We start from the raw sequence: 26,257 nt of genomic DNA, 5'->3' as shown, positions 1-26,257 counted from the left end.
AAAACATTCCATTCATTATAAGTTTCCTGCTTGTATTTGAAGATTATGCGAGTGGTTTTTTTTTCTTTCTTTCTTGTAAACTGAAGTGCTTTCTCCTTTCCTGTCTTTCAGCCTTCCATATTTAAATTGATATTGATCCTCATTTAGGAGGGCAGTGATAACTCTTGTTGAGAAAGTCTTAACTTCTGCATCACTCTCTACTCCCACGCTCTCCCCTTTACCTTGAAAACCACTGACTCTTTCATGTAACCGTGTGCTGTCAAATGACTTGGGGCACTGCCTTCTTAGGAACAATCATGTGCAAAAATTTATACCACTTACAACACAGGAGGAGGAGAGACTTTGGAAATCATGGCTGGAGTTTGTGTTTTTATGCATCTAATGACAAACAGCCTTGGTTGTTGCATCACTCTGGAGGGTGAGCATAGAGCCAGGTAGAGATGACCTGGAACAGTCTGCTGCTCTAACCCCCTGATTAGGCATTCATGTGACAGGGGAGGTTGCTTCACGCTTTCAGCAGCTTTGACCTGTGCTCTTTGGGATCCAATTGACTCTCATAATGATGGTTTCAAAACTCATGTTGCCGTTTTGTCAGCTGGGTGTTGAATATTCATGTATAATTGTGTTGCTCAGCTGCTTCTCACACAGAGGTTTCTAGTTTTTGGATTAGCTGGATATGTTAAAAGTTGTTTCTAACTACCATCAACATGGTTCCAAGAGAGAGCCCTGTGCTTTGTACTGTTTTAATATTTGAGCACTTGGATAATTTTTGAAAAATTTGATTAACTGGAAAATACAGAGCTATGTTTCAGTTCCTCTATTTCCAAATCATGTGTGCTCCTAATGTTGTATGTGTATTGATGGCATCAAACTCTGCATATGGCTGGGTAATGTACAGAGGATAGAAGCAATGTGATGCTTTTTCTCCCTTTACCTTCTTGTGTGGTTTCCAGGATAAGCTTCACAATTGTCATCAAAACATGGTGCTTTAGTTTTACTGTTGATTTTACATGCCTGTAGAGGCCTTGGGTATCCCATTTTTTCCATTATCTAAGTGTAATTTCTATTTTTGATGTATTTATAGGAAAAATTGATGCTGATGAGTTTTAGTTGAATTTGACAATAGGAACATGTCTAAAATATTTATTGAGTTTCAGACTGTGGTAACATATTCAGTAGAGAGTCTGCATAATTGGTAAGAATTATGAAAACATACAGGTGTTGCAGTTTAAATATGTTTGTGTTTTGGGAGTAGGGGTGCCACTTAAAAATGCTCCAGGATAAATGTGTGAGAAGACAAGAGTATTTTTGTATTATGATGAGAAAGTTTATTAGCTCTGTCTTCTAAGATCTTCTGCATCTTGCCCTGAAAATTAATATTAGTCAAAAAATCTGTCTTAAATAAATTGTTTACCAAGTCCCTATTAATGAGACTTTTGAGGTTATTTTTTCAGAAATGAATTTTTAATGGTATGACTCTGGAGTTTTAATATAACCGATTATTATAACCTGACTTTCCAGCGTTGAACAATGCCTTCATTCAGGGACAGAATGTTAGCATGGTCTGGGTTGGTGCTGCTGGTGTTAATTCTAGAGAATGTTTTTAAATCTTGCACTAATGCTGAAAAACATTCTTGACTGAAGGGCTCTAGAAGCTGGTTTTTATCTTCAGCAGAATTTCTAGAACACAGAATATATTTTTGAATGTTTCATACTTTCTGTTGGATCCTGGATGTTTTGTCTAGATGAGCAAGTCTGGGCACCTGCCTCCAAACCACTTATAATTTCTTCATGACTTAGGAACCAACAAAAAAAAGTGGGTCAATCTCTTGCAAATGTTTTAAGCCAGGGAGGAGTCCTGAGAAGAGACCATACATGGGGGAAATCATAGGTATGGAGGGCAGTGTTAATGAGAAAAATTAATCTGTAGTCATAGGACATACTTGATATTTTCTCATAAGATTAAATTTAGTGTGTCATGCCAAGTGTATAACGCTGGCTGGTTTAGAGTGAACTTAATCTAACCACAGAGTGCAGAGTTAATGTCTCATTTGAGAAAAATGAAATTTCCAGAGCAGATGATACAATGAATGCCAAGGTCAATCTGAGGGCCTAGTTACAATTTTTAGTTTTCTGTGGTGTGCTTAGTTGGTTGTAGGTCACTTACTGTTGACACATCCAAAGCAGGTGGAATGCCTTGTTTGCTTTTTAGATGTCTGGGATAATTGAGTTATTAGAAATAGACCAAGCAGAACTGCTTGTGTCCACCTGTATTTTTTTGGCTGTTTATTCCTGCCATCTTTTCTATGAGTAAACAGAAGCAGTTGCCAAGTGGGACAGTAGGAGGAAGCTTTTTGGTTGCCGTGTGGTATTTTAATGCACATTGAAATACTTGAGCAGCGTTAGAGCAGTAAGAGATGGATGTATAATGCTGTGTTCGTTGTTTTATATTACAGAAATTAAATCCAGAAGTGTAACACTTATTTTCTGTAGATAGTAATCACAGGCAAAATACTGACTGTTTCATGTTTGACACTTAAACATGTAAATAGACATATTCTACATGGTGATATTACCCAGAGGGATCTCTGCCTTCTCTTTTCTCTGTGCTGTTTTTTCTCCTTAGGGAAAAGGACAAATTTTGTAAAGTAATAGCTAGAAATGGAGATGTTCTTTATTACATCCATAGCTGTTTTTTGTGTATAATTTGCATAGAAATGCTTGTGGATGTAATAGCAGTAACTTTTTTTTTTTAATACTGGCACAGCCACTTCATTATAAAGTTACTTCCTTTCTTCCCTTACTCTTTGGAGCTAATGTTCAGAGCTTCTTGATCTTTCATTTCACACATGGCATAGTAAAATGCTGTTTGCTGCTTGTCTGTTTTGCTCCTCCAGATTTTCTCAGTTCTAAATGCTAGTATGCAGTCAAGTTGGAGGAAACAATCACTTATCTGCTTTGATGCTTTTCAAGTGGAAATGAACCTGTGTTGAACCTGTGTTTTGTGCTTGGAAGTGTGTTAGGTTAAAGAACATTACTAAGGTCTGTGATTTCTCTCTGTGGTAGTTCCTTGCTGCTGTCAGGCCGTCCTGAAGCCTTGTTGTCCTCAGCCTGAACATGCTGAGGTCCTTCAGCCTGTCTGCACCAGCCTCCTGATCATCCTGGTGATCATCTTTCTGCAATTACCAACATCTTTCCTGTACTGGTGGCTCAAAACTAGACACAGCAACTACATGTGACAGGGTGAATGCTGCTTGGAGAGAGATAATTACTCCCCATGATTGTTTGCTTTGCTTCAGGTAATACAGCCAGGGATGCTCTTTAAGGTGTGTGCTACCAGGGCACACCGACTGAGAGCTATGGAACAATTACTGGACAAGGCACCTGTGTGCTTTCTTCCTAGTGTAAACTACAGCTGTACTTCCCTCACAACCCATGCTGTATGAATAGAATCCTGTACATAAAAATGCAGCTTTTAATGTGCACACACACAAATTGCAGTTGTAAAAGATGGTTGAATCTTGTTTGTTAGAAGGGAAAAAGAATCTTACACATTTTGAACATAGTCTTTCTTAGCATGAAAGTAACTAACACTTGCAACAGAAGATGATGCTTTACCAATCTGAGGCATGAATTTCAGTGCCAGAGTTTTAAAGATCATCCACAAGGACAAATTAGTGCCAGCTTATCTTTAGTAATTGTCAGTGGGATAAATACAAGGTAATTTGACCTAGTTCAGACTAGGTCAAATTAGTTCAGACAGTTCAGACTGTTACTGCTTGTGTTTAATGCCAGACCCTTCAGTGCTGGCCCCTTAGAACATACAGTATGCAGGTAATCTCCAGCTTCGTTCTCCCAGGAGCTGGGAGCTGTGGTACAGATCCAAAAGTATGATGTGGATCATACTTGGATAACTTTGGATGAGAGATCCAAACCTGTGACACTGTGGGCAAGTTGGACACAAGGTACCTAAGAATGTAGTGCAGTGTGTCTCCATAAGCAGCCTCTCCTGGTGTGTCTGGTGTGTAATCTAAGCAGGAACAGAAGGCACTTCCTTTCCCAAATGAAAATTAAGGGCTCCACGGGAAGACAGGTTTCTTTTGCTTGTCCTACCAGAGGTTGTATTTAGTCCACGGGAAGAGATGTAAATGAATTACATGCTTGAGGTTTGAAGGCTTCTTAATGTGCCATCTGTTAGAAAGGAGCCCCTGGATGTGGCACAGAATCCACGTGTCTTGTTTTCAGGTACTGAGTGGAAAGGACACACACACAAAGACATTAAAAATTATTAAGAATTGCTTTGGTTGACTGTTTGGATATAACCATAGACAATTCTTGGGCTCCTTGTAATTTCCTTTTTTATTTTGAACCATCTGGTCAAACATGGACTGAATGTATTTCCCCTGTAAGGTCAGTATGTACCATAGGTATGTTTAAAGTAGCTTCCCAGTTTAGCTATGGCAACAGATCCACAACTACTTTGTCCATCAAATTTGGAAGTAATTTAAGGAAATACATTTTAAGATTGAAAAGCTTTATTTCTTGTGAAGTGGGGGACATCAGAAATCCTTATTCATCACAGTTGGGTACATTCTCTGCACAGTGTCTTGACTGTCTCCCCAAGTCAAACCTAGAAGAGCTGCATTTGAGGTCCAGTGAAAATCTCCTTGCAGAGAACTTGAGGATATGAGGAATACACCTTGTCCTAGATTTGCTGTATTTGCAGCATCCTTAATTTTTGTCGGCTGTAATTGTAGGGATGGGTGATGGCAGAAACCATTGCTTTTTGGTTGGAAACAACTTGCAATATAATTTGGACTTAACATTGTATTCCAGTGTTACCTCCAATACTGACACATACAGTAGTTTTCTGAAAGAAAGATGGACTTTACGGAATATAGGCTGTTTTAAATTCTGGTTTTTTACTGAAGGTATCAGTGTAGTTTTGTGTATGGTGTTCTTTTGTGAGTAGCACCCTATTTCAGTATTACTACCTGTACTTTTTTAGTAAGTGACTAGAAATGGAATTGACAGATGATTGTATGTAGTGTGACTTTAAGGTGTGGTTTAAAAAAAAAAAAAAAAAAAGAAAAAGACACAGTGAGGAACTTGAACCCTAAAGCCAAGTTTCTACTGAAACTTGAGAGCTACTTTGCTGTAAGCAATTGGGGAGGACAGTGCTGATGTGACCAGGGGATAATGCTGAACTGCCAGTGTGATTCTCAGGTGAGTGTGGAGAAGCATTTACAGTGCAGCAAGAAGGGCTTAGTGCTGTTACATACAGCTGTAAGATCATACCTGGAATGCTGCATACAAGCCCAGCCACTCATTATTGAGAAACACAAACTGAAACTACAGCAAATACGAACAAGTCCTGATGGCTTTTTTTTTTCCTAATACAAAAATATCCTGAAAAGAAGCAGCAGTATGAGGAATAAGAACCCAAGGTTGCAGCATGACAGGACAGTGGAACCTATTCTTCAGCTGTTAGAGGCAACACATTCCTTTTCCCCAGCTTGACTGAGTTCCACTCTAAAAATAGTTGGGATGCTGACTTGAGCTGTTTCCTTTAGAAAGCTATTCAGAATGCATGGTTAGAAACAGTTCAGAATCAGAGGTTTCACTGAGTGTAAATTGAGACTGCAGTAATATTTCTGAGCTTGGTGTTTGAGTTGTTTTGGTCAGTATGAAGGACTTTTATTTTGACTTCTTTTTTGTTAAGATCATAAAGCTTTCACTTAAAAGAATTTACTTATTTTCTTGCCAGTAATTTTAAAATTTTGTGAATTTTCAATAATAAACAACTTTATCAAACATTCGCAAAGTTGTTCTCAAGTCTGTCAGAAGTAGAGGGAGAATTACATCAGGATGCATAGTTACCCCTTACTGCTGGGTTGCAGAGTAGCTGTTATCTAAAACCAGAAATACAGCATTTGACAGTTTGTGTTACTGGACAGCTTTTGTCTGCCGTGCCCTCAAAACACCTCAGTTATCTCAGTGGTACCTTGTAAGTACAGACCCACATTTTCATTGTAACCTTGCTGTCACGGATAGAATAAAGGCCACATACTCTATTTGAAGATGTAAACAGATTGCAGTAATTTTGATTCTTGTTTTAAATAAAATTAAACCAAAAATGAGCTGAACTATATTTTTCTTTTACACCGGTTACACCGTGTTATTTGCATCTGACAGATTTTTAAAGAATTCACTTACCCTGTATATGTGATACCTGATTTTCAAAAGTGGATGCCTAAAATTAGATGTCTGTTGCTGTAGCCTTGGTCTAGTTTTCAGAGGAACTGGAAGCTTAGAGTAGGATTCTCTTTCAGCACTGACATTGCGTTTTCCGATACTGACAGGACGAGCTGTGTCAGAGTACTCTGAAAGCCCAAGGCTGTTCTCTGTTTCTTTTGTTCTTCCCGTTCAAAAATATACCAAATGTTCTTTATTAAATCTTAATAACATTCTTTAGAATTGTTTAAAGGACTGAATTCTTTATCAAAACCTTTTCTTCTTTGAGGCATCCTCAAGAAGGTTGGAGTGGTAAACTCAATTCAGATTAAAAGTTGGAAGTCAGAGATCTAGTTATGAAACCTGATTTTCAGTGGCTGTATTTTACATGTTGCTGCTGTGTTTTGCCTGCACAGAGAAGGAGCTGGGTTGCCACTTTCAGACTTACTGTTGTCCTTCTGGGAGGCACCTGGAAGTGACAGGCACCAAAATGCCATGCTTAGTCACTTGGGTTGTTTTAATCTAAAATATCTGACTACAGCAGAAAAATAACTCAGTTTATCAGTATTTCTTAGAAAGTCTGTCTTTCCTGATACTTTCTTCTCCCCTCTGATTTGCTTATTTGCATGTGGTTTTGTTGTTTAGATGCCAATTTATCAAGGCTATCATCACTACCTTCACTTTCACTTTTCCCTTTCTCTTAAGGTAGCCTTTCTGCTCTTGATTTTTTTAAGACAGTGAGTTCTTAAAGGCAACAAATCCACAAATGACTGATTAAAGAAATAGATCAGCTGTTATCCAGTGAAGTAGTTTTGCCGCAGAGAATGGCTTGCTTCCTTCTTGTTGCATTTCTGTCTGACTCATGTTTTTAATAGGCATCAGCGCCCAGGATTAAGGAAGCAGTGTTGAGCCACTGATGCCTCATTCAGGAGCAAATAAAATATGTGGGGATTTTTTTTGGTATTTTTTTTTACCCCACAAAGGCTTGGAAGGTTAAAACTTTCCTGCTGTTTAATTCCTTTCCTGTAAGATTTTCAGCATTTTTGTAGGGTTTTGGTCTTATCTTATAGTATTGAAGTTGTAGTGCTAAATCTTATAAACAACTTCATCCAAGTCACTGTGGGCAGAAGGTACATCTGACCTAAATAAACCACCAACCTTCTGCGAAGGGAAGTTGTATCCTTGGCTTCTGACTTTAAAAGAAACATCATGTTTGATGAGCTCATGCTTGGACGTCCACTGTAGGCACGAGTCTCTCTTGTGTGTGTTGTCACCTGGAATTTGTTTGATTCACGACAGGATGCAAATAGTAAACATGTTTGTTTCTTTCCACACATGTTGACAGCTTAGTTCAAAATGGATCCTCAAGAGCCCATTATATAAAATACAATTCCTCTTAAGGATACATGTGAAGGGGATACAAAGCCTGATATCTTTTACAACTCAAGTGGATTCAAACTTCAAAGAACAGCCCACTCCACTCAAACAAAAAATCACACTGTAGACAAGGCTTTTTCTTAATTTTAGAGTAAAACTTGCTGGCCACATGATTGATGCAATAACTGTTTCTCTAACCTAACTGTTCTTATGCGTTTAACTTTCTGTTAATAAGATACAAAACATAAGTCTTGAAATGACTTGAATTTACATAGAATGCACTCTTGTTGATCTGAACTAAATTTTAAATTGTTGAGACTAGATTTACTGTTTATTTATAATCCAGGCATTTCTTCATGACCTAATAAATGCAATTTTTTTCCCCAGATCTGTTTTCTCCTGTTTGCTGTTCTCTACATAGTTTCCTACTTTATAATCACAAGATACAAAAGGAAAGCAGGTAAGCATAGAAATTTTAATATGTGAAAATAATTTTTGTTTTTCAAATAAATAGGTGATTCTTTTCCTCTCCATCTCCACAAGGAGAGTGGAAGAAGTAAAACTGTTTGTTAGGCTACTGGTGTATGGCAGCCTGGATTGATCTGATTGTGTATGGCAGCCTAAGTGTTAACTGTTTTGAGAGGGAAGAAAGGGGTTAATGTCAAGTATATTCTTCTGCCTCCCTTGCCTTTAGATCCTGTTCTCCTTTCACATCAGCCTTTCCAGAATAAGTATATTCAGCTGTGTTTTAGCAGCAAAATCAGGTTCTGAGCTTTTGCTGGTGAAGTGAAAGGTTGCCAGTGCTACAGAAGAGAAGTAGCATTATTTCTTCAAAAAGTCCTGCTCTGCTCAGGTACAGTTATTTCAGTGGTCTTAACCTGTTTCTTATGAGTTCACCACTGAAGTTTAGATAATACCTTGAAATAGTACTCTTGTTTTTTTTCCCTTTGGAAACATGGTCTAGTTTCCATTCTGAAACTAGTCTTTAGGAAGCCCTGTCATTTTCTTCGGTATTTTTTCTAAAGACAAATAGCATAAAAATTGGTATAAAATTGCAGAATTTTAGACTCTTGACAGCTTAGTTGGGACCTTGGTGCTTGATAATAGGTTATAGAAACATTCCTGTGTATGGTGATCTTGGTGCTTTGAACTTTATTGGAAACTGTGTATTGAGCTGTAGTGACCTGTGTTATGATAGAGATGCTTTCATAGATTAATGTTTTAAAAAGTAAACTTTTCATGGAATTTAATTCCTTAAAAGAAAGGTACATATCTTTAAACATGGGAAGTAAGACAGATACTATCTTCTGATCCTGATACGTATTTTGGGCACTACAAAGCTGCTACTATTTGTAGATGGAGAAGAACAGGAAGGGGAAACTGGTTTGGCAAACACTGTTGGATGCAAAGACACTTTTATTGCCTTTTTTTGGCAGTTGATCTTCCAGCTAGGAAGAGGGACTGCTCTGCAGCTGTCCTGACTTTATGAAAGCTTTGTGAGCATGTACTTAGGCACACTTTGTAGCCTGCTACGATCTTCCTGATGAGAAATGTTTGAAGAGTTAACACATCTGTAACTCTTTCAGCACAAATTGTTCACTGCTTCTCCAAGAAGCTCTTTAGCCAAAATGATTCATAAGAGACCTTGACTTAGTCTTTCAAAACACCGTGAGGTTTCCATCAAAAAAACCAACAACTCCATGTCCGTTCACAGAAGAATTTCAAAATAGCATGATGTTAATTGGCTGTGTGTTTATTTCAACTGTGTGCATGACTCTTAAGAGCTTAAATTTATTTTAAAATCTAGGAATAAATAGAGTCAGGTCTCCTATCTCCTATGGAAAATAGGAGAAACTTTAGAATGCTGAGTGTAAAAATTATTTTAAATTCAGAAATTTTTATTTAAAAATGCTTCCATTATTTTAAATTTAGAAATGCTTACATTTGTGTACTGATGCACATAGAGAAGGGTGTAAAGCATAAAAGGATGTGTTAGTGATTCATCTGAGTGAAATGTTGATTGTTTCAAAAAGATTGATCTAGTGAAGTATTAAGTGAGGAATAAGTGAATAAAAAGGGTCTAAAATGTGAAGTATCAGAAGGAAGTAATGATATCTTAAATCCAAAACAAGTAACAAGAATAACACCACCTGTCCTTCCTCCCCTCTCCCAAATCCCCAGGAGCTGGGAAGAGGGGCAAGTAAAGGGAAGCAATTGAGTAGTCATCATTATTGTTCTGAGCATACTTTCTTGTTTTAAAAAGACATTAATACTGAAAGTGATCTCTAGTAGTAGTTAGTATGGATTCTAAGACTTTCCTGTAGCTTGCCTGCTCTCTGTGGTTCCAGAGATGCCCAGAGGGACAGTTTCTAGCAGCTGCCATGGCTGTAGTAATCTGAAAGCATGTTTGCCAAAAAGCACTCTGGAAGAGGTCTCCAAGAAGTTTTGAACTGCATACTTAAGTAAAGTGAAATAACTTTGTTGTTACATTGAAAAGAGTTTGACTAGAAAAAAAAAGGGGTGAGAGTATTCATTTTTGGAAGGAACCTTCTTAAATTATTCATGCTCATAAATTGTATCAGTATGTCTGAATTTAATTGTAAATTAAAATTATTCTGATGTATATACATTTTAGCCTGAGGAAAAACAAGTGAGTATTGAGTATAACCTGCTGTAATTTAATTTTCAGATGAGCAAGAGGATGAAGATGCCATTGTTAACAGAATATCGTATGTATAGCTCTTCTTGGCAGAACTTCTTTTCCTGAATATAGTGTTATGATAGGAACCTTCTGTGCTTCCAAATAAATAAGAGTCTATTTTAAATATTTAAATGTATTTTAAATAGATTGCTAGAGGGTCAGGGAAAATGATTTGGTTAATTGGCACCTTGTGTTATGAAAAGTGTTATGAAAATCTGGTCTAGGGCTTTTTTCATCTGTAGTTTTCCCAGTAAGCATGAAGTCGTCCAGAATACTGCATGAAGACCTGATGCAAGCAGTGGAACTGAGTGCAAGACCTGCATTTAGGTCTCTAAAATGTAGGTGTTTAGATGCAAGGTGGTGTAAGTTCCTGCAGCAGTCGATGGAAGGCCTGTCAAGGGAGGCAGTGGATCCTGGGAAGAAAGTTAACTGCCTCTGTAGAAGACATCTTATCTGATCATTGTGAAAAAGCTGCAGAGGGGGTAACAAGTGGAAGACAAACACTTGCCAGACCTACTGGTCTGCCAGCAACTCTCTCCTTATCCTCTTCCTTTGTAAAGCTAGATATTAATATCTCCTATTTGAATGTGCCTCAAGATGTACAGAGCCTCCATGGCTGTTGCTGCCCTGTCAATTAGGTGATTGGCTGAACAATGTGAATTGACTCCTTGTGTATTACAGTGTTCTTGGCTCTTCCCTGGTGGTGCTGTCATCCCCTTGGAAGGAGAGCTCATAGAAAAGTGTTGTTGTAAATATAAAATGTTCTTTTTTCTTTCAGCCTAAGGTTTCTTGTTCCTTAAATGTGCATCGTATTTTCCTAAAAGCAGTAACTCTCAAGCATATGTAGATAGATTTTTCTCCACATGGCATAATTGTCAGGACTTGAGGTGTGGAGGGAGGAGGAAAAAAAAGCCAAACTGCTGTAGTACTTTGCTGTAGTTTGTTAGGTTTTACAGTTCTGGCTTGGAACACTTAAACATCCTTAAATAAAAGAAAAAGATCCCAGAAGCCAACAACAATAACGTAAGAATATCTTAAAAGATAAAATTAGTCACTCTTTATGTTAACTTTTGTGTAAATGAAAAATGGATTTGTAGACTGTTAAGAAAGTAAGATTCCTGTAAGGAGCTTACAGATGCTCTTGTTGTAGGGATGTTCTGTTTATTATTTTGTCATGCAATTTGAGAATTATTTCTACTTTTATTACGGCATTAGATTAGTTCTGTAAGAATGCTTTGTTGATCTTATTTTTTTAAGAACACAGTTCTTTTTAATGCCACAAGATGGCATGTGGTTTAGGTTGTATTTGGGATCTAAAAAGAATAAGCTTAAATACTTTAAATATTTCTGATAATTTCTGTATATCGACTTTACAGCTATGAGATGATAACTTGAATAACTACTTTGTGGAAAAAAAACCAACTTTTTTTCAGTTCGGTGTTAAAATATTTATGTATAATTGTACTCACTTCAGTTGTTAGAATGTTGTTCTGCTTTTAAAAATTTCACTAAGAATATAGAAATTGAATCTTTTTTTCTTATGTGTATGTCTGTGTGGGAAATTAAAACTGAAAGAGGAGACTTGTGAAAAGATATTTGATGAACACCAGTAGTTTAACCTTTGTATTACATTGGAATTGAATGCATACATGTGCCAAGAGACTAATTATGGGAGGTGGTAAAAGCTAATTATTTATACTGGGTTCTGTAAACTATTTTAAATTTGCTTTTGGAAGTCAGATGTTTTGGAAATCCCAGTTTCTCCTGCCTGTTTACAATGTAAGAATGTGTTGCCTTTAGATGCTGATTAACAGGAAGTTTAATGACTTTTTTTTTTCCTGCTGTTCAGAGCATGTTGGTGGTAACAGTAGTACATTTCTTTAAATTTCAGGCTGTTCTTGAGCACCTTCACTCTAGCAGTTTCAGCTGGTGCAGTCCTGCTTCTACCTTTCTCAATAATCAGCAATGAGATCCTGCTTTCTTTTCCACAAAACTACTATATTCAGTGGTTAAATGGCTCACTAATTCATGGTTAGTATTCAGCATAATGTAATTAAAATGGATGTCCTCGTTTTACATGCACAGATATGTTCTTATTTTCAAACTGATAACTTATTTTCATTTACTATGCTAATTGTTAATGTGCTATTGGCTGGTTGGTTTTGCTGCTGTGTGAGGTATGACCAAAGTCTGTCTTAACTGCTCTGTTCTTTTTTTAAGAATTATGCAGAGTTGCTGGAATTAAACCAAAATCACTGCTTTGAATAGTAATGTAAAATAAGAGCTACTACAGGCTAACCTGAAACATGCTGTTCAGACTTCTTCCTCATGTGTGAATGCAAGATTCATATGCCTTACTCTTTATGAGGATACCTATAAATTTATTCTCAAAATAATAACATGTTTTAAGAAACTTGCTAGTTGTGGGCAGCTTGGACTGGATAGTTAAATACAGCTGTTAGTGATTTATGTGTAAACAAGGAAAATTGTGGAACATAAGTATTGTGGCAAAGATGTGTGATAAAATAACTGGTGAAAACAAGGTCTTTGCTAGGTTTGTCTGGAGAAAGTATGTTCACTATGCGAAACAGTTTATTTAATCTGGTATAAATAATTTACAAGTTAACTGTGGTGTCCTCTTTAGTCTTGTGAAGAGATAGTAATTTTGCTTTGGAGGACTTTTCTCTGAAAAGTGCATGCTTTCTGCTAAATGTGTAATAATATTCACACATAACAAATTTATGAATTTCCACATCCCTAACTTGCAAAGATTTTGTTTGGGGTTTTGTTTTGTTTTGGTTTTTTTGTGAAGTGAGAGGCAAGAAGGGATATTTGTAGGACATAAAGGAATGATTCTTCACAGTGGGGGTGGCTGAACGTTGAAAAAGGTTGTCCAGAGAAACTGGGAGATCTTGAAATTTTTCCAAAACTCAGGTGGCCAAAGCCCTGAGCAGGCTGATGGCACCTGCAGTTTGGCTGTTTTAAGGGCAGATCAGACTGTGTGACTTTACAGGTTCTTTCTAGTTGAGTTATTCTATGACCTGTTTGTGACATGTCATGGGGGATTGCTAATTTGGTATGTCTCCTGCATGGGAGGAAAAAGCCCAAGCTAGATCTCATTTTCCACATGGATTTAGCTGCTCAGACATTTTCTTCTTTACTTCCCTCAAAAAATTAATGGAGAAGAATCCTTCCTTCTGTGTCTGAATTGCCTTTGGAAAAAAGACAAAAAAATGCATCAGAGACTGAAAATTGTATAATAACCAGTTCAGAAATTTTTACTCTGTCAGTTGTTGCTTGAGAAAATTTGGTTTAGTATGAAATCTGCTGGAATAGTTACTGTTAAATAGGAAGGCCTTTGAATTTTCCAGTGACCATCTTTTGATTTTACTGTGCTAATGTTTGAAAATACCACTTTATAGGTACACAGTATAATTTATATTCCCTAAGTCCAGCAGCAGTGGCTAGCAAGAAGGGAAATTCAGCATCTTGGTGTTTCCAGGTGTAAGTGTGTATGGCAAAGGGATAGGCGTGACCGCGGTAAACCTCGGGTGGGTTCCGGCGATGCGGGGCGAGTTCTGGATCTGGGAGGTTTTGGGTCGGGGCTGGGTCGGGCGCTGGTGCGGAGCCGTTCCCTGGAGCAAGGGCTCCCCCGCGTGGCACTCGCCGGGATCGCCCCGATCCAATCCCGTCCCGTGCCCGGCGAGGTCAGAGGGGGAAACCTGTGCGGCTTTGGGAGCTCACAGCCCTGGCACCGGCACCCGAGCTCACAAGTGCTCACATGCCCATAATACTCTGCCTACGCAGCCTTCACGTGTGGTTTATGAACTGCTTTATAAATGTTATCAAATGGGAGCGTTTGTGTTGCTTTAAAACACTTCCCCTCCCTAGATTGATCGATTACAGCTATCATCTGAGGTACTTCAACCTGACACCGAGGGGTTTTATTCTGTAGATTGTTGCATTACTTCTGGAAAATAAAAAAGTCGAGAATATATGCCTCAAACTTTTGAAACGAGGCAGAAAGGCCAAACCTGTATCCAGTATAAACACTCTTACCTAATGAATACGTGCTGAAGTAATCCCAGGACTAGTTCTGACAGCGGTGTTCCCTTGTGCTGCTGTTGGGTACAACCAGCAGGTGGGGGTAAAACGTAATGAAACTGCCATGAATAAGAAAAATGGGAAAATGCTCACGATCTAATCTGTTTGCCTAAGACTGGGAAATTTTTAATTTTTATGTTTTATTAACTTGTTTTATGGGGTACAGTCTTAGGTCACTGCAAATGCAAAGGAAAAAAGTTCTAATTGACTGCTTAAAGCTTTTCTATATGTTGATGTCTGCAAGTGTCTCATGCAATTTTATGATGCAGTCAGTGTAGTAGAAAATAATTCTTTGTCTGGGTCTATTTTAATTTGATTTCTGAACTACCAAATCAGGGTAAGAAATACAGAGGGCCCTTACTTTGAGGAAAGTGTATGTGTCTGTTGACAGCAGAACAGCACTATCCTTGCCTCTCCTAACTTTGTGTGCATATTGTAGCTCTGTAGTTTAATATTCTGTAAATGTGGTTCCTATATGCTACTAATGTGTTAATTTCTGGATTTTAACTTTTAAAAAATCACCCTGGATGTGCACCAGTCTCCTCCCCCCCCCCAAATGCTGTGTCCTCTTCATCTCCTGAGCACTGTTTTATGTTGTAAGATACACATGTAATAGAGCTGCTGAAATTAGGACAAGCAGATATTGAACTTTGCATTAGGTAACTGAATGCATTCTGTCTTCAGTTAGAGAAAACTGCTGAAATTAGACTCCTACCCCCATCTAGTTGTATTTCTACTCTTACTCTGGTGTCTTTTTTGGGGAAAAAAAAAGGTGCAGACTGCTGAAGTTAATGTCCCCTCGTAAGGGCTGTTAATGACATTCTTGCTGATGTTGCTATGCCTGAATGTTTCTCAAATGGTAACAGGAGCTTCCTGGCAAAGCAAATTCTAAAGGAAAAATCCCCCTCTTTGTTAACTGGAGTTTAGCCACCTTTAGGCAGTCTGTTTTCTTTAGCAAATGAGTGTTATATTTCACGCATCTTTTGGAATTTTCGTGTTTTGTTTTCTGTAGCCTGTTTGGCTGGGTTTGGTTGCTGGTATCCTGCTGCTGTCAATTGCTGAAGAGGTTCTTTTGGCCCCTGTCCCCCTCCTTCTCTCTTTTATTTCTCCTTCAAATTCGAATGTCATTTGAGCAAAAAGGATGTATATGGCGGAAGCACTTTTTGAGACGGTACAGGCAAAGATCACTGCTAACTATTTTACATTTGGATCTAACTACAGAAATTTCTCTTGATAATGAATACCCCAGACATCCAGTAAATGTCTCTTTCCTTCCCTGTTCTTTACAAAATGGACAGTTTCAAGAGAAAAAGGAGCAAGCCTGTACATGGGAAGAAGGAAAGAAACAAAGCTGTTAGTTCAGATTTTCTTATCATGGGGGAATATTCCTTTTTGAGTGATACTCAGGTGATATAATATAGTCCTGCAGAATTATGGAAATGTGTGTGCCTTGGAGAAGGTGGGGAACTAAGCCTGTTTTTCTGTACAGAATTTTTTTTTAGGATGTAGAACATGTGACAGTAGTTAGACCTGTTAGGTACTAAATCGCAGATAAGCTTCTGCTTTTATAAAGAAGAAACACTGCATCCTGCACAACTTCTGATAGGGTGATTGATGATGGATTCGTGTTTAGGCACCAGAAACTGGCTCTTCAGTGAGTGTTCAGCTTAGAAAATCTTAGTAGAGCAGATACTCTAATGGAGATTAGCTATCACTTCAGGTTGTTTTCTAAACCCTTTCTCTTCCTGCATATGTCACATGTGTCTTACAGATGTCCTCCTTGTAGACAGTTGCTGATTTTTCACATAGATCATAGAACGGTTGAGGTTGGAAAGAGCTCTGGAAATACCCTGCTCCAAGCAGGGTCAGTCATAGAAGGCTGCTCAAGGCACTTCTCTTTTAGGTTTGAGTATGTTGAAGGATGGAGATTACAAAACCTATGGACAAACTGTTTCACTGCTTGCATACAGCGGCAGTGGAAAATGTTTGGGATTTTTAGTTTTTGTTTGGTTTTTTTTCCTTCCCTTTTATGAGTAAGTAGATTTTCCAGTTTTTCAATTCATGCTTATTGCCTCTTCTCAATTCACTGGATACCACTGTGAAGATCTGACTGTTTTCCTTTCTCTCCCTCATCTGATATTTATATATATTGTTTAAATCTCCCTGAGTCCACTCTTCTCTGCTCTCTGTCCTTTTGTCTAGCCTGTTGAGATTCATCAGAGCTGCAGGAGACTGCTCCTCCCCATCCTGTCTCTTGAGCAGATTTGCTGGGGATGTGTCCTCTCCCACCACCCAGGTCTCTAATGAAGGTGTTTAACTCACCATCAGCCCTCTGGGGTGTACATACCACTGGTGGCACAACCCTGGGAGCCCAGAAGCTCAGCCAGTGTTCAGTCCACCTCAGAGTCCATTTACCTTGCCCACATCTCATTAATTAAGCGATGAATGGGTTAATGGGAGATGATGTTGAAAGCCTTATAAAGCTGAGATAAAAATATATACTGCTCTCCTTTTGCCTGCTAAGCCAGTCATTCCATTGTGGAAGGCTGCTGTTACCATGATATCTTCTTCTGATTTGGAGGTGACAGTGGCATTTGTGTGCTGCTCATGTTAAAATCCATGGTTTGCTGAAGTTTCTCTTGAAAAAATATGGGAGGAAGGAAATACACAGAACTGGATTTTGTGAGATTCACTGAGAGTAGTAAAATACTTCTGTCCTGAAAATTTCTACAATGGTTCTCTAAAGAGCCTTCAGTGAGTTTGTGGAAGTAGTACACCTGAGCTTGCAGTCTGTCTCCCAAGGTTTCAGACACTTACTGCTGAAAGGTAAGTTGTATCCAGTTTTTGTTTGAAGATCATTATGCAGAGAAATGGAAGTTTTTCAGCAGTGACCTGTAAATAACTATATCCATAAAACCTTGGCACTTGTACATATACTACATTGTTATATGTAAGGGAAGAAAATGTTGTATATTTAACTGTTAAAATATAGGAACTTATAACGTAAACTTTTTCTTGTTTGTTGCAGGTTTGTGGAATCTTGCCTCTCTTTTTTCAAATCTGTGTTTGTTTGTATTGATGCCCTTTGCGTTTTTCTTCCTGGAATCAGAAGGATTTGCTGGCTTGAAAAAGGTAGGAAAACACTATTAAATACAGAGTAATTGCAGTATATATTTCATTTTCAGCCCTTGTTTCTGATGAAACTAATATTACAGATTGGAGGGGATTTGGTGCTGGGATGTGTGCTTATGTGAAGGTGTATATACAGCTGCACACTCTGGCACAGGCCAGATCTATGGGGGAAAAAGGACTCCTTAAAACCCACATGTACTGAGATCAAGAAAATTACTTTGCTCTCTTTTCAACGAAACAATTCAATCAAGATTTATTTTTTGGAAGGTAATTTTTTTGGGATGTTAAAAGGAGAGAAGGTTCAAAAAATGCATAAGAAATAAAATAACAAGGAAAAGAAGTTTCTTGCTAATGGGAATGGTGATTAAATAACAGATGACCCTGAGAAAACAAGCTTGATTTGTGAATTTTAAAGATTACAAACATCCCAAAAAAGGTTTAAATGTGGCCAGTATTAACAATAATATGTTAAGAAAACTGTCTTAAATGGGTAAAGAATACCATAAAATACTCAACTTCATTGAAAATATTCAGGTTGAGAGGGCTGAGTATTTCAGTGAAGCAGGGAATTTGGCAAAGCAGTTTTTGAACAATGAGATGATAATGATTGTATTAATATGTGAACATAAAGAAACACAGTGAAAAATTACTATAATGGGAGGCACATCAAAATTAATTTCAAATCATAAATATGAGATAGATTAAACTGCAATGACTGTCTGAGACCAGTTGTAGCACGTTACCATTAATCTTTATCATCCAAATGATTACACTTTTGTTTTTAATGATACTACAGTTAGGGGAATTCTGCTCCCTTTGGATGACAGTTGTCAGAAAGCAAAGGGTCTTGGGAAGTGATCTTGAAATCTGGAGGATGAAATGAATTAAAGATGGATGCAAAAGAGTATGAGTCATTGAAGCACGGCATGTAATGTAAAGTCACCAGGGGATAATTGTATTTGGAAGGTAAACATCATTCCTGGTTGCATTGACAGGAACTGGCATGAAGGCAGTGAAGTTGCCATTTTGGTTCTTGGTGGGATTAGGGAAAACTAAACTGAAGTGCTGCATTCAAGTTGGGATTTTTTGGTTCACTTGAGAAAAAACAGAGGACAGCAAAACAAACCACTTAGAAACTACTGTGTGAAGGAAAATTTTAATTCAGAGAAAATAATGTGGAGAAACAGAGACTTTATTCCGTAGCAGAAGGTACTGGGGGATTGCAGCAATGCAGCTATGTCAGAAAACACCTGCAGGGCCCAGCCCAGGTGGTGGGTAAATGTTGTCTGGTGTCACCTGCACTGAGCTGATGCTGCTGCAGCATTGCTGTGCATTGACCAAACTGCAGAAGTATCCAGGTCACTTCAGTTATGAATTTGGGTGACCAAGTGAATGCATTCAGCTTCCAAGGAGTTTGGTGATGGGCTGCTGGTTTAACCCTACTTGTCCATTTTGGCTGGAAAACACTCTTCTTTCTTCTTCCTTCACTTCAGGTATATACAGGGCTGAGAACTTTTAGCAACTCTGTTTGTCCTTCCAGTTTTCATGTGGAGGCCACTCCATTTTCCTTTTGACACTTAGGTATCTAGCCACAGCTAATATTTATCTTTTCTTCTAAAAAATATGTTAACTAATTACAGTGGGGTTTTTATCTCCTGCAATCCAACAAAACCAAGGATGCTGTCCATTAGCATACTGGGTAAGGTACTTCTGCTTGTAGAGTTCTGTTGGCTCCAACAGATGCTCTGTGTATCCCAGCTACATGAAACTTGCACTTTACATGAAACTTTTAATAATTAAAGTGTAATTTTCTTACGATAGTGGCTATCAGTAAATTCCATTCAAGATAAATCAGATCATCTTTGCACGTTTATGCTTGAAAGCATTTGTGAGATGAGATGGATAAGATAGAACCATAGTCTTCTGCAGATGCCAGGGAAAAGATGATTGTTGGTGCTTTAGAGTAGTTTTGCTTTTAGTATCAAAACCCAGGGGAGGGAATTCCATTTTGGATTTTTTTTTTGAGTTCTGGATGTTTTTGGAACATCCCAGAAGCCAAGTGTGCTTCCTGCTACAATACTCCAGGCCTTTATGCAATGTCTGTTCTATCTCACTGCTCTGTTTAAAATTATCCAAAATGGATGGAATTGTTCTGCCTGTTTTGTGTGAGCCTTAAAGCTGCTGGTCAAGACTGAGGAATTGTGGTCTGTTGTAATATGAACATACCTTGTCTTTGATTGCTTTTCTTGGAAAGTAAGTGGCAGATGGCACTTCTGGACTAAGATGATAGTTAAAATTAAATGTGCTGTTCTGTTCAGGTGCTGATGTAGATAAATGATTCTACTTGTAATAATTGCTATACATGTTTTAAAGAATTATATCACATAATTGGGTCATTAGAATCTGGGAAAGTTCATAATTAATTGAAATCAGGATTACATGTAAGGTTTTCAGTTCTAGCATCTATGAAGGAAGGGTATTTCCCATTGTTTTTTACTTTTACTAGATTTTTGTCATATTTCTTACCTCTTTTCTGAGAAGATTTTGAGACTGCGATTACTTTGTAGAATTTTGGTATTTGAACAAATAATTTAGTGTAATTTTTAAAGAAAAGTAATATTTTGTCATTCATCACGTCAAACTAATAGACCAGAGAGATAAAACAGTGTTCAAATGCTATTACTGTTCACTGGGAAAACCAGATTTTAGTGGTCTCAATTTAAAAGAACATTTCATACATTTGGCAAAACTTGTAGCATTTAAGAGAAGAATGATCTACTGTAAATGTGAAGACATTCAGTAAAGAGGTTTGGCATGGATCTTTAATCTTTCATTTGGGAGTTGGGAAAGCAGTTGATTCTAGATACCCAGCTCAAATCAAAATTCGGATAAAAAGACTGTTCCAGTGGAAGCTTTTATGCAGGTCATCCTGTCATTGAATTACCTTCATCATAATGACTAAATAGGTCACTTGGGATATAGGTGTGTGCAGTGAGGATGTCTCTTTGAAGGTGTTCATATATGAATTACGTGCTGGGCTTTCATTAAAGTTCTGAAAATGCATAATTAAAAGAGTTTCATTCCTGAAATTGAAATTTTTTTTTCATTTTTAATGGATGTCTTTGTTCAGATTAAATAGCAACAGTAATTTTAGTCATTGTCATGTATGGGTCTGACTCCTGAAGATTTTAGCCATCTGTTTGTTTATCACAGACTGTGCTAAAAAAGTTGATTTTATGTATTGACTGTAATATGTGGGATTCTTTTTTTTCCAACCCTGATATTTCAGATAGTTCATAGATTACTGTTGAGAGCTCTGTATAACTTTTCTTTCCATGTTCCTGAATGGTAGCATTGCTCCCTTAACTGTTCAGAATCAGAATGGGTTTGATTAACCATCTTCCAATTTCATATGGCTCTTTTCCCTGACTGCTAATATACTTTCTAAATGGCACATGGCCCCTCTTAGAGACTCACTTGGATTCCCCAGGGCAGCAGTTTAAAACAACCAAGGGCTTGCCTATTGTGCAGAGGAGAGAAACAGGGAAATGAGGCACTGGCCATGGATGGATGCAGTGCTGCACTGGAATTCAAACTGATTCTCTGCTAGTGTTTCATAAAATCCACTGTGAAATCAGAAAGGGCATTTTGGACCTAAGTGGGTTGACTGCCCTTCTAAAGAGTTTAAGTGCTGCTCTTAGCTCTTGTTCATTTCCATTTAATGGCACTTGAAGAATTCAGATGTCAGGACAAGAATAATAATCCAGCCAATACTGGAAGTGTATAAGATATACATATATATATATCCATATGCATGTATGTCCTTGGGCATCTGCCATGTGTGTATGGATGCACACATGTATTTTTGTGCACACATAGGAATTGGATTTTTCTAGACTTTGAATTGTGATACATTATGCCTCAGCCAGTGCTATTAACTGAGCTGTTGGAGTACCTGATATCACTTTAATCTCTTGCACCAGTATTAAAAACTGTTTTACATCTTTCTCTGTTCTTCTTGTCTTCCTTTGTAGAGTCTGTGCATAAAGTCATATTTCTTGTTTAGATAATCTCTTAGTTCTTTGTCACTGATGTGCTCAGATTCTATAGTAGTTATGAAACAAAGTTGTCAGCAGTGTTTCTTAATGTCTGAATTAGCCTCATTCTTTATCATTCTCCCAAAAAAAGAAGAATTGTGCTATTTGCAGTTGAGTAGGTCATAGTGCTGATGTTTCCATGTGTGGTAACAGACTGCACAGAAAATTACATGTGTGCTGCTGTGTGAAGGAGGCAAACATTTTTGAGGAGGTAATTGTTATACCTTTTCTTGACCTTTAAAATATGCTTTCTCTTGAAATAACTTCAATGGAAATTTGTATTTATTTGAAGTTGACAAAGAGAAAGACATTTTGGAGTAATTTCCTCGTAAGAAAGTACAAATAGTGCAATTTACCACAGCGAGAAACTGGAAAAACTAGGTATTGCATAATCAGAAGTGTAGAGTTTTAAAAAGGTTTTATGAAGTATATTACCTTAATACTGATCTTTGAACTTGAAGTCATAGCATAAAGTTTAACATGAGCGACAGCAACATCCTGACCAATTATCCAAATTATCCAGACATCCCAAAATGTTCAGAACACAACACACAGAGTCTGTGGATTAAGAGGTTAACTCCTGGAACATCAAAAGAAGTGCATGATAATAAAAACAAATAGTACAAAAATTTGAGGTAACTTCCTTGCTTAATTAATTAGGTAGACCAGGTGGAAGCGAAGAGGCCAGAGCTGGTGCTCAGAATGTCTATAAAGCTGAGCAACATGACAGCACAATGGAGGAGGAACAAAGATTTTTTTAATATACTTCTATCCTGTGTCACAGTTTGAAATTGTCCTGGTTTATGTCCCTTTTGGCAAACTTACATAAAAGTGACCCTGTACTGTATTTTATGACCAGATGACTTTTTTCCCAGTGGCTAATTTGTATCAGACCCCCATCTTAAAGAGACACAGAAATGAGTAGGAAGTCCAAGCCGGTTTGTCTCAATGAGCTTTCATTGCATGCTTTCATTATTTTTGCTCGTTTTTGCCACTGATCATCCATAAATTGTTGGAAATGAGTGATTAAGGAAGTGCTGCTTAGTGTTAGTGGCACATGCACATTCTTGGTATGTTTTTTGTGGGTGAGAGGAAATCGCGTACTGCACAAACAAAAAGGAAAACTCCTGCTGGGAACCTTTCAAGGAAATTTAACTTGCGTAATGTTTTGATCTTGGTGTTTATTACAGAAAATAAGAGTAATATTTCACCAGCTATTGTTATGTGTCAGCTAGTCCCTCCATCTGCTTGCCTTTCCTTGATGGCTCTTCCCAAATTCTCAGTTTATTTTAATAAAAACACCACTTAAAAATGTAGCAGTTTATTCATATGCTGAAGGCAGGTGAGCTGGGCCAGTGTTCAGAACATTTATTGTGTTGTGCTTGCTACTGTATAAAGATTTGGCTGTTGTGGCTGCAGAGCCCTGCCTGTGTTAGCTGCTGCAGCTTAACCCGTGCAAGTAAAATGTGGGGTGTAGTTCCTTTCCAGATAGTAAAATGCAGGGGTTTCTGCTCTTCAAGGCAGATTTCTTCTCTTCATCTCTTTTACTGAAGCATGGCTTTAAAAAATGTTTTGTAAGTAAAATTACTTATTTGGGGAGAGGGTGAAAAGTTGAAGCTTTGCAAAAATACTGTCATTAACATTTTTTGAAACTGCTTTTTTTTGCTATACTCTGTTGTTAGCTTGCTGAACAACCACAGTTTGTATGTCTCCCATTTCCTCAGTGTGTGATTTGATCCACTTTATATTTATCAATAGCAATGACTTTTCCTAGTCATGTCACTATGAAACAGGACTGAACTAAACTTAAGTTTCTGATATATTGTGTTGCAATGCATTGTATTTGCAAACTCCAAGTAAAAGAAACGCGGTAATAAATACAGTGAAAAGTGAACCTGCTGCTTTTTTATTCTTGGTGGGTATGGAAATTCTAATTTCTGTGTTTTTCCATGTAGAAAATCTGTACTCCCAGCTTTGCTGTTTGTACCAGTAGAACTCTGATAGGTGTACATTACTATAAAAGACATTTCAGTGTGTGATGACAATGTAGGAAGTATGTTCAAAGTTAGTTTTGAAGTATTTACTTTTAGCAACTTTTTTGCTTATCTCAAGCAGATTTTCATGGAGAGAAATTTGTTCCTATATTGCAAAATACTGGCACATAAGTGGCTTGGAAATTCTTTCCAATATGAAATAATCTCTAATTAAAATCAGTCAGTTTTTAAAATTTGCCTTGATTTTTCTGTAAGAGGGATTTGGAGAGTTGAGCCTTGTTTGCAAACAGCATTTGACTGTGCTTTATGCTTTTTGCTTGTACCTCTGACTGCAATACCCACAGGCCACTCTGTGTCATGGCTCACCAAATAGTCTTGAGGTGCCCTGTTAACAGTGGATGTTTATTTGGCATTTAAGCTCATATTTATTTGTCCATAAAATCATTCTGCATGAACTGAGACTTTAGTGCTCTGATGTCTATGAAATGTTTACTAGTATGTAACTGAATTATTGTACATTATATTACAACCCATTTACTCATTCCATTAGTAATACCAGAAACAAAAGTTGTTTAATCAGTCACATCAAAGGCAGCTGTTTGGATTTGTATTTTTGACATAAGCTAACATGTTAATTTCAGATATGAAGTCCAGTTTTTAAACTGGAGGCCTTTAAAATGACACCACCTAAAATTTATTAGAATTTGTTGTTGTTTGGAAGCAGATCCTGATTATTCTGGGATTTTGATTTGGCAAGTAACTTGATCATGGTTTTTCCTTCTCCCTATTAGAAGCATACCTAGCTGGCAGTTGTACAAACCTGTAACTTAATTTGTAGGATGTAAGGTGCAGAGCTAAGGACTATATTTAACTGTAAATCTTGCATTAAGGATGATGCCTATCTGGAACCTTTGTGGGCTTCCTGCTTCCACTGAAGTCTCAGAAACAGCTTGTACACAGCTAAATATGGAGTGTATTTGGAATTAGTAATATAGAGGACAGCCCCATCTATTATTAAGTATGAGAAGAGCTTATAAAATGGATGGAAAGGGAAGATGAGAAAGTTTAGTATAATTTGTTAGCATGTCACATTGACAAGGGTTACAGCTCTGAAAACATGTTATAATTACAGCTTTACACTACCAAGTCCTTCATTTGCACTTCTGCAGAGGAAAGAAAAATGTTCTTATCTTACAGGTATATATATTAGCAAATTAGTGCATGAAGAGTTTGGTGATTGTTTGGGCTACCTTTATGAATCTGTGACTGGAATCTGTAACTCTACTGTAGATTAGTGTGAAATGAAAATACCTTTGTAAAAGTGATGTCTGTTTGCAGCGATGTCTGTTTGCTGTCCTTTCACAATGATGTAAGAGCCTGACAATTACTACAGGTAAGTCAAAAGAAGTTGGGAATCCTTGTTGTATTACTATTCTTTTGTATTTCAAAACCTTGACTTCAGCACACAATTTTTTTTTTTTTTGGCCTAAATGTCTGTATTTGGACATTTAGGATCAAAGGCTGTGCAGGGCAGGTAAATCACGTCCATGTATTTGACAGCTTAAGGTCACATCATGTTTCACTGAGAGCGAGATAAAAAAATTCAAGAATCAGTGGCCAGGAGAGAGAAACTTGTCATATGAGGAATAATGACTTAATGTGAATTTGGTTTTGTAGATACATAAAATATTTTATCAGGTTTTTATAAGACTTCTTGCTTAAGTCAGTTGGGGTCATTATATGCAAAAATCTGCCTTTTTTATATTAGCATAAGGAGATCTGTGGTTTGTTGAATATAAGTAACAGTTCTGTATCTGGGGACAGCTGAGGGGGAAATAAGGGAATGTTGGTTGTTGCACACATTGGATCAAGATGTGATGAGATGTGATCTGTGCTCCGTTTCATTGAAGTAGTTAAATGTCAGTTGGTTGCTTCCATAAATTAGATGGTACTTCGTTTAAAGAGGCCTCAGTGTAAGGTACAAAAAAATAGGCTACCAGGAGATAAGCTGATGGTGGAGTTTATTTGGTACAGCTTTTCTGCACTGGCTGCCTCACTGCCACTTTGTTATCTGAGCATGGGTTCAGCCTTTCTGCAGCAGTGTGTGGAGTTGAGGTTATAATTACTTTTTTGATCAACTCTATAATGCAGATAGAAAATCAAAATGTGTCAGCTTAGTTTGTGTTCTTGCAGCATTTTAATGTGTTTGAGCTATGGAAATTTGTAGAGTAACAAGATGAACCAAGTGTTGTTAGTAATATTGGGGTAAAAATACTGCACAAAGAAAATGGTGTCATTTTGAAATGTGGTTTTTCTGACTGTGACTTCTCTAGCACACTGTGAGAATCTGCATTAGGTGACGCATTATGAGTAGGTAGAGGCATCTGTAAAACTACTCAGTTTTGGAAGCTAGCACTGGAGCATTAGTTATTCCACCTCACCCCAGCCAGGAATGGGCTGCATTGCTGAACTTTGTGCTTTCCCCACGCCTACGTCGCCCTGAACTTGCACATTTGTGCTGTATGTAGCATGCTTATGCTTTGTAGAATTTCCACAGTTTCTGCTAAGAGCCTTAACACGTAGCTGGAAGCCTGCAAGTGGAATAAGATGAGAATATT

At 37.6% G+C, this 26,257-nt stretch overlaps 1 protein-coding gene across 4 annotated transcripts in view; it reads left to right on the top strand.

The window, feature by feature from the left end:
- Positions 1 to 26,257, top strand: part of LMBR1 (limb development membrane protein 1) — a 69,440-nt gene that overhangs the window by 6,241 nt on the left and 36,942 nt on the right. For 2 of the 4 annotated variants that reach the window (XM_069006406.1, XM_069006405.1), the window contains exons 2-5: positions 7,999 to 8,071; positions 10,301 to 10,340; positions 12,204 to 12,343; positions 17,445 to 17,548. In XM_069006406.1, the coding sequence (XP_068862507.1) occupies positions 7,999 to 8,071; positions 10,301 to 10,340; positions 12,204 to 12,343; positions 17,445 to 17,548 (357 nt within the window). Of the gene's footprint in view, positions 1 to 7,998; positions 8,072 to 10,300; positions 10,341 to 12,203; positions 12,344 to 17,444; positions 17,549 to 25,003; positions 25,033 to 26,257 lie in introns of those variants that run through there. The other 2 variants (XM_069006407.1, XM_069006408.1) reach the window with 2 other exon arrangements.

Source organism: Aphelocoma coerulescens, chromosome 2 (assembly GCF_041296385.1).
Source record: "Aphelocoma coerulescens isolate FSJ_1873_10779 chromosome 2, UR_Acoe_1.0, whole genome shotgun sequence".
NCBI lineage: Eukaryota > Metazoa > Chordata > Aves > Passeriformes > Corvidae > Aphelocoma > Aphelocoma coerulescens.
This window is presented reverse-complemented; position numbering and strand designations above follow the sequence as displayed.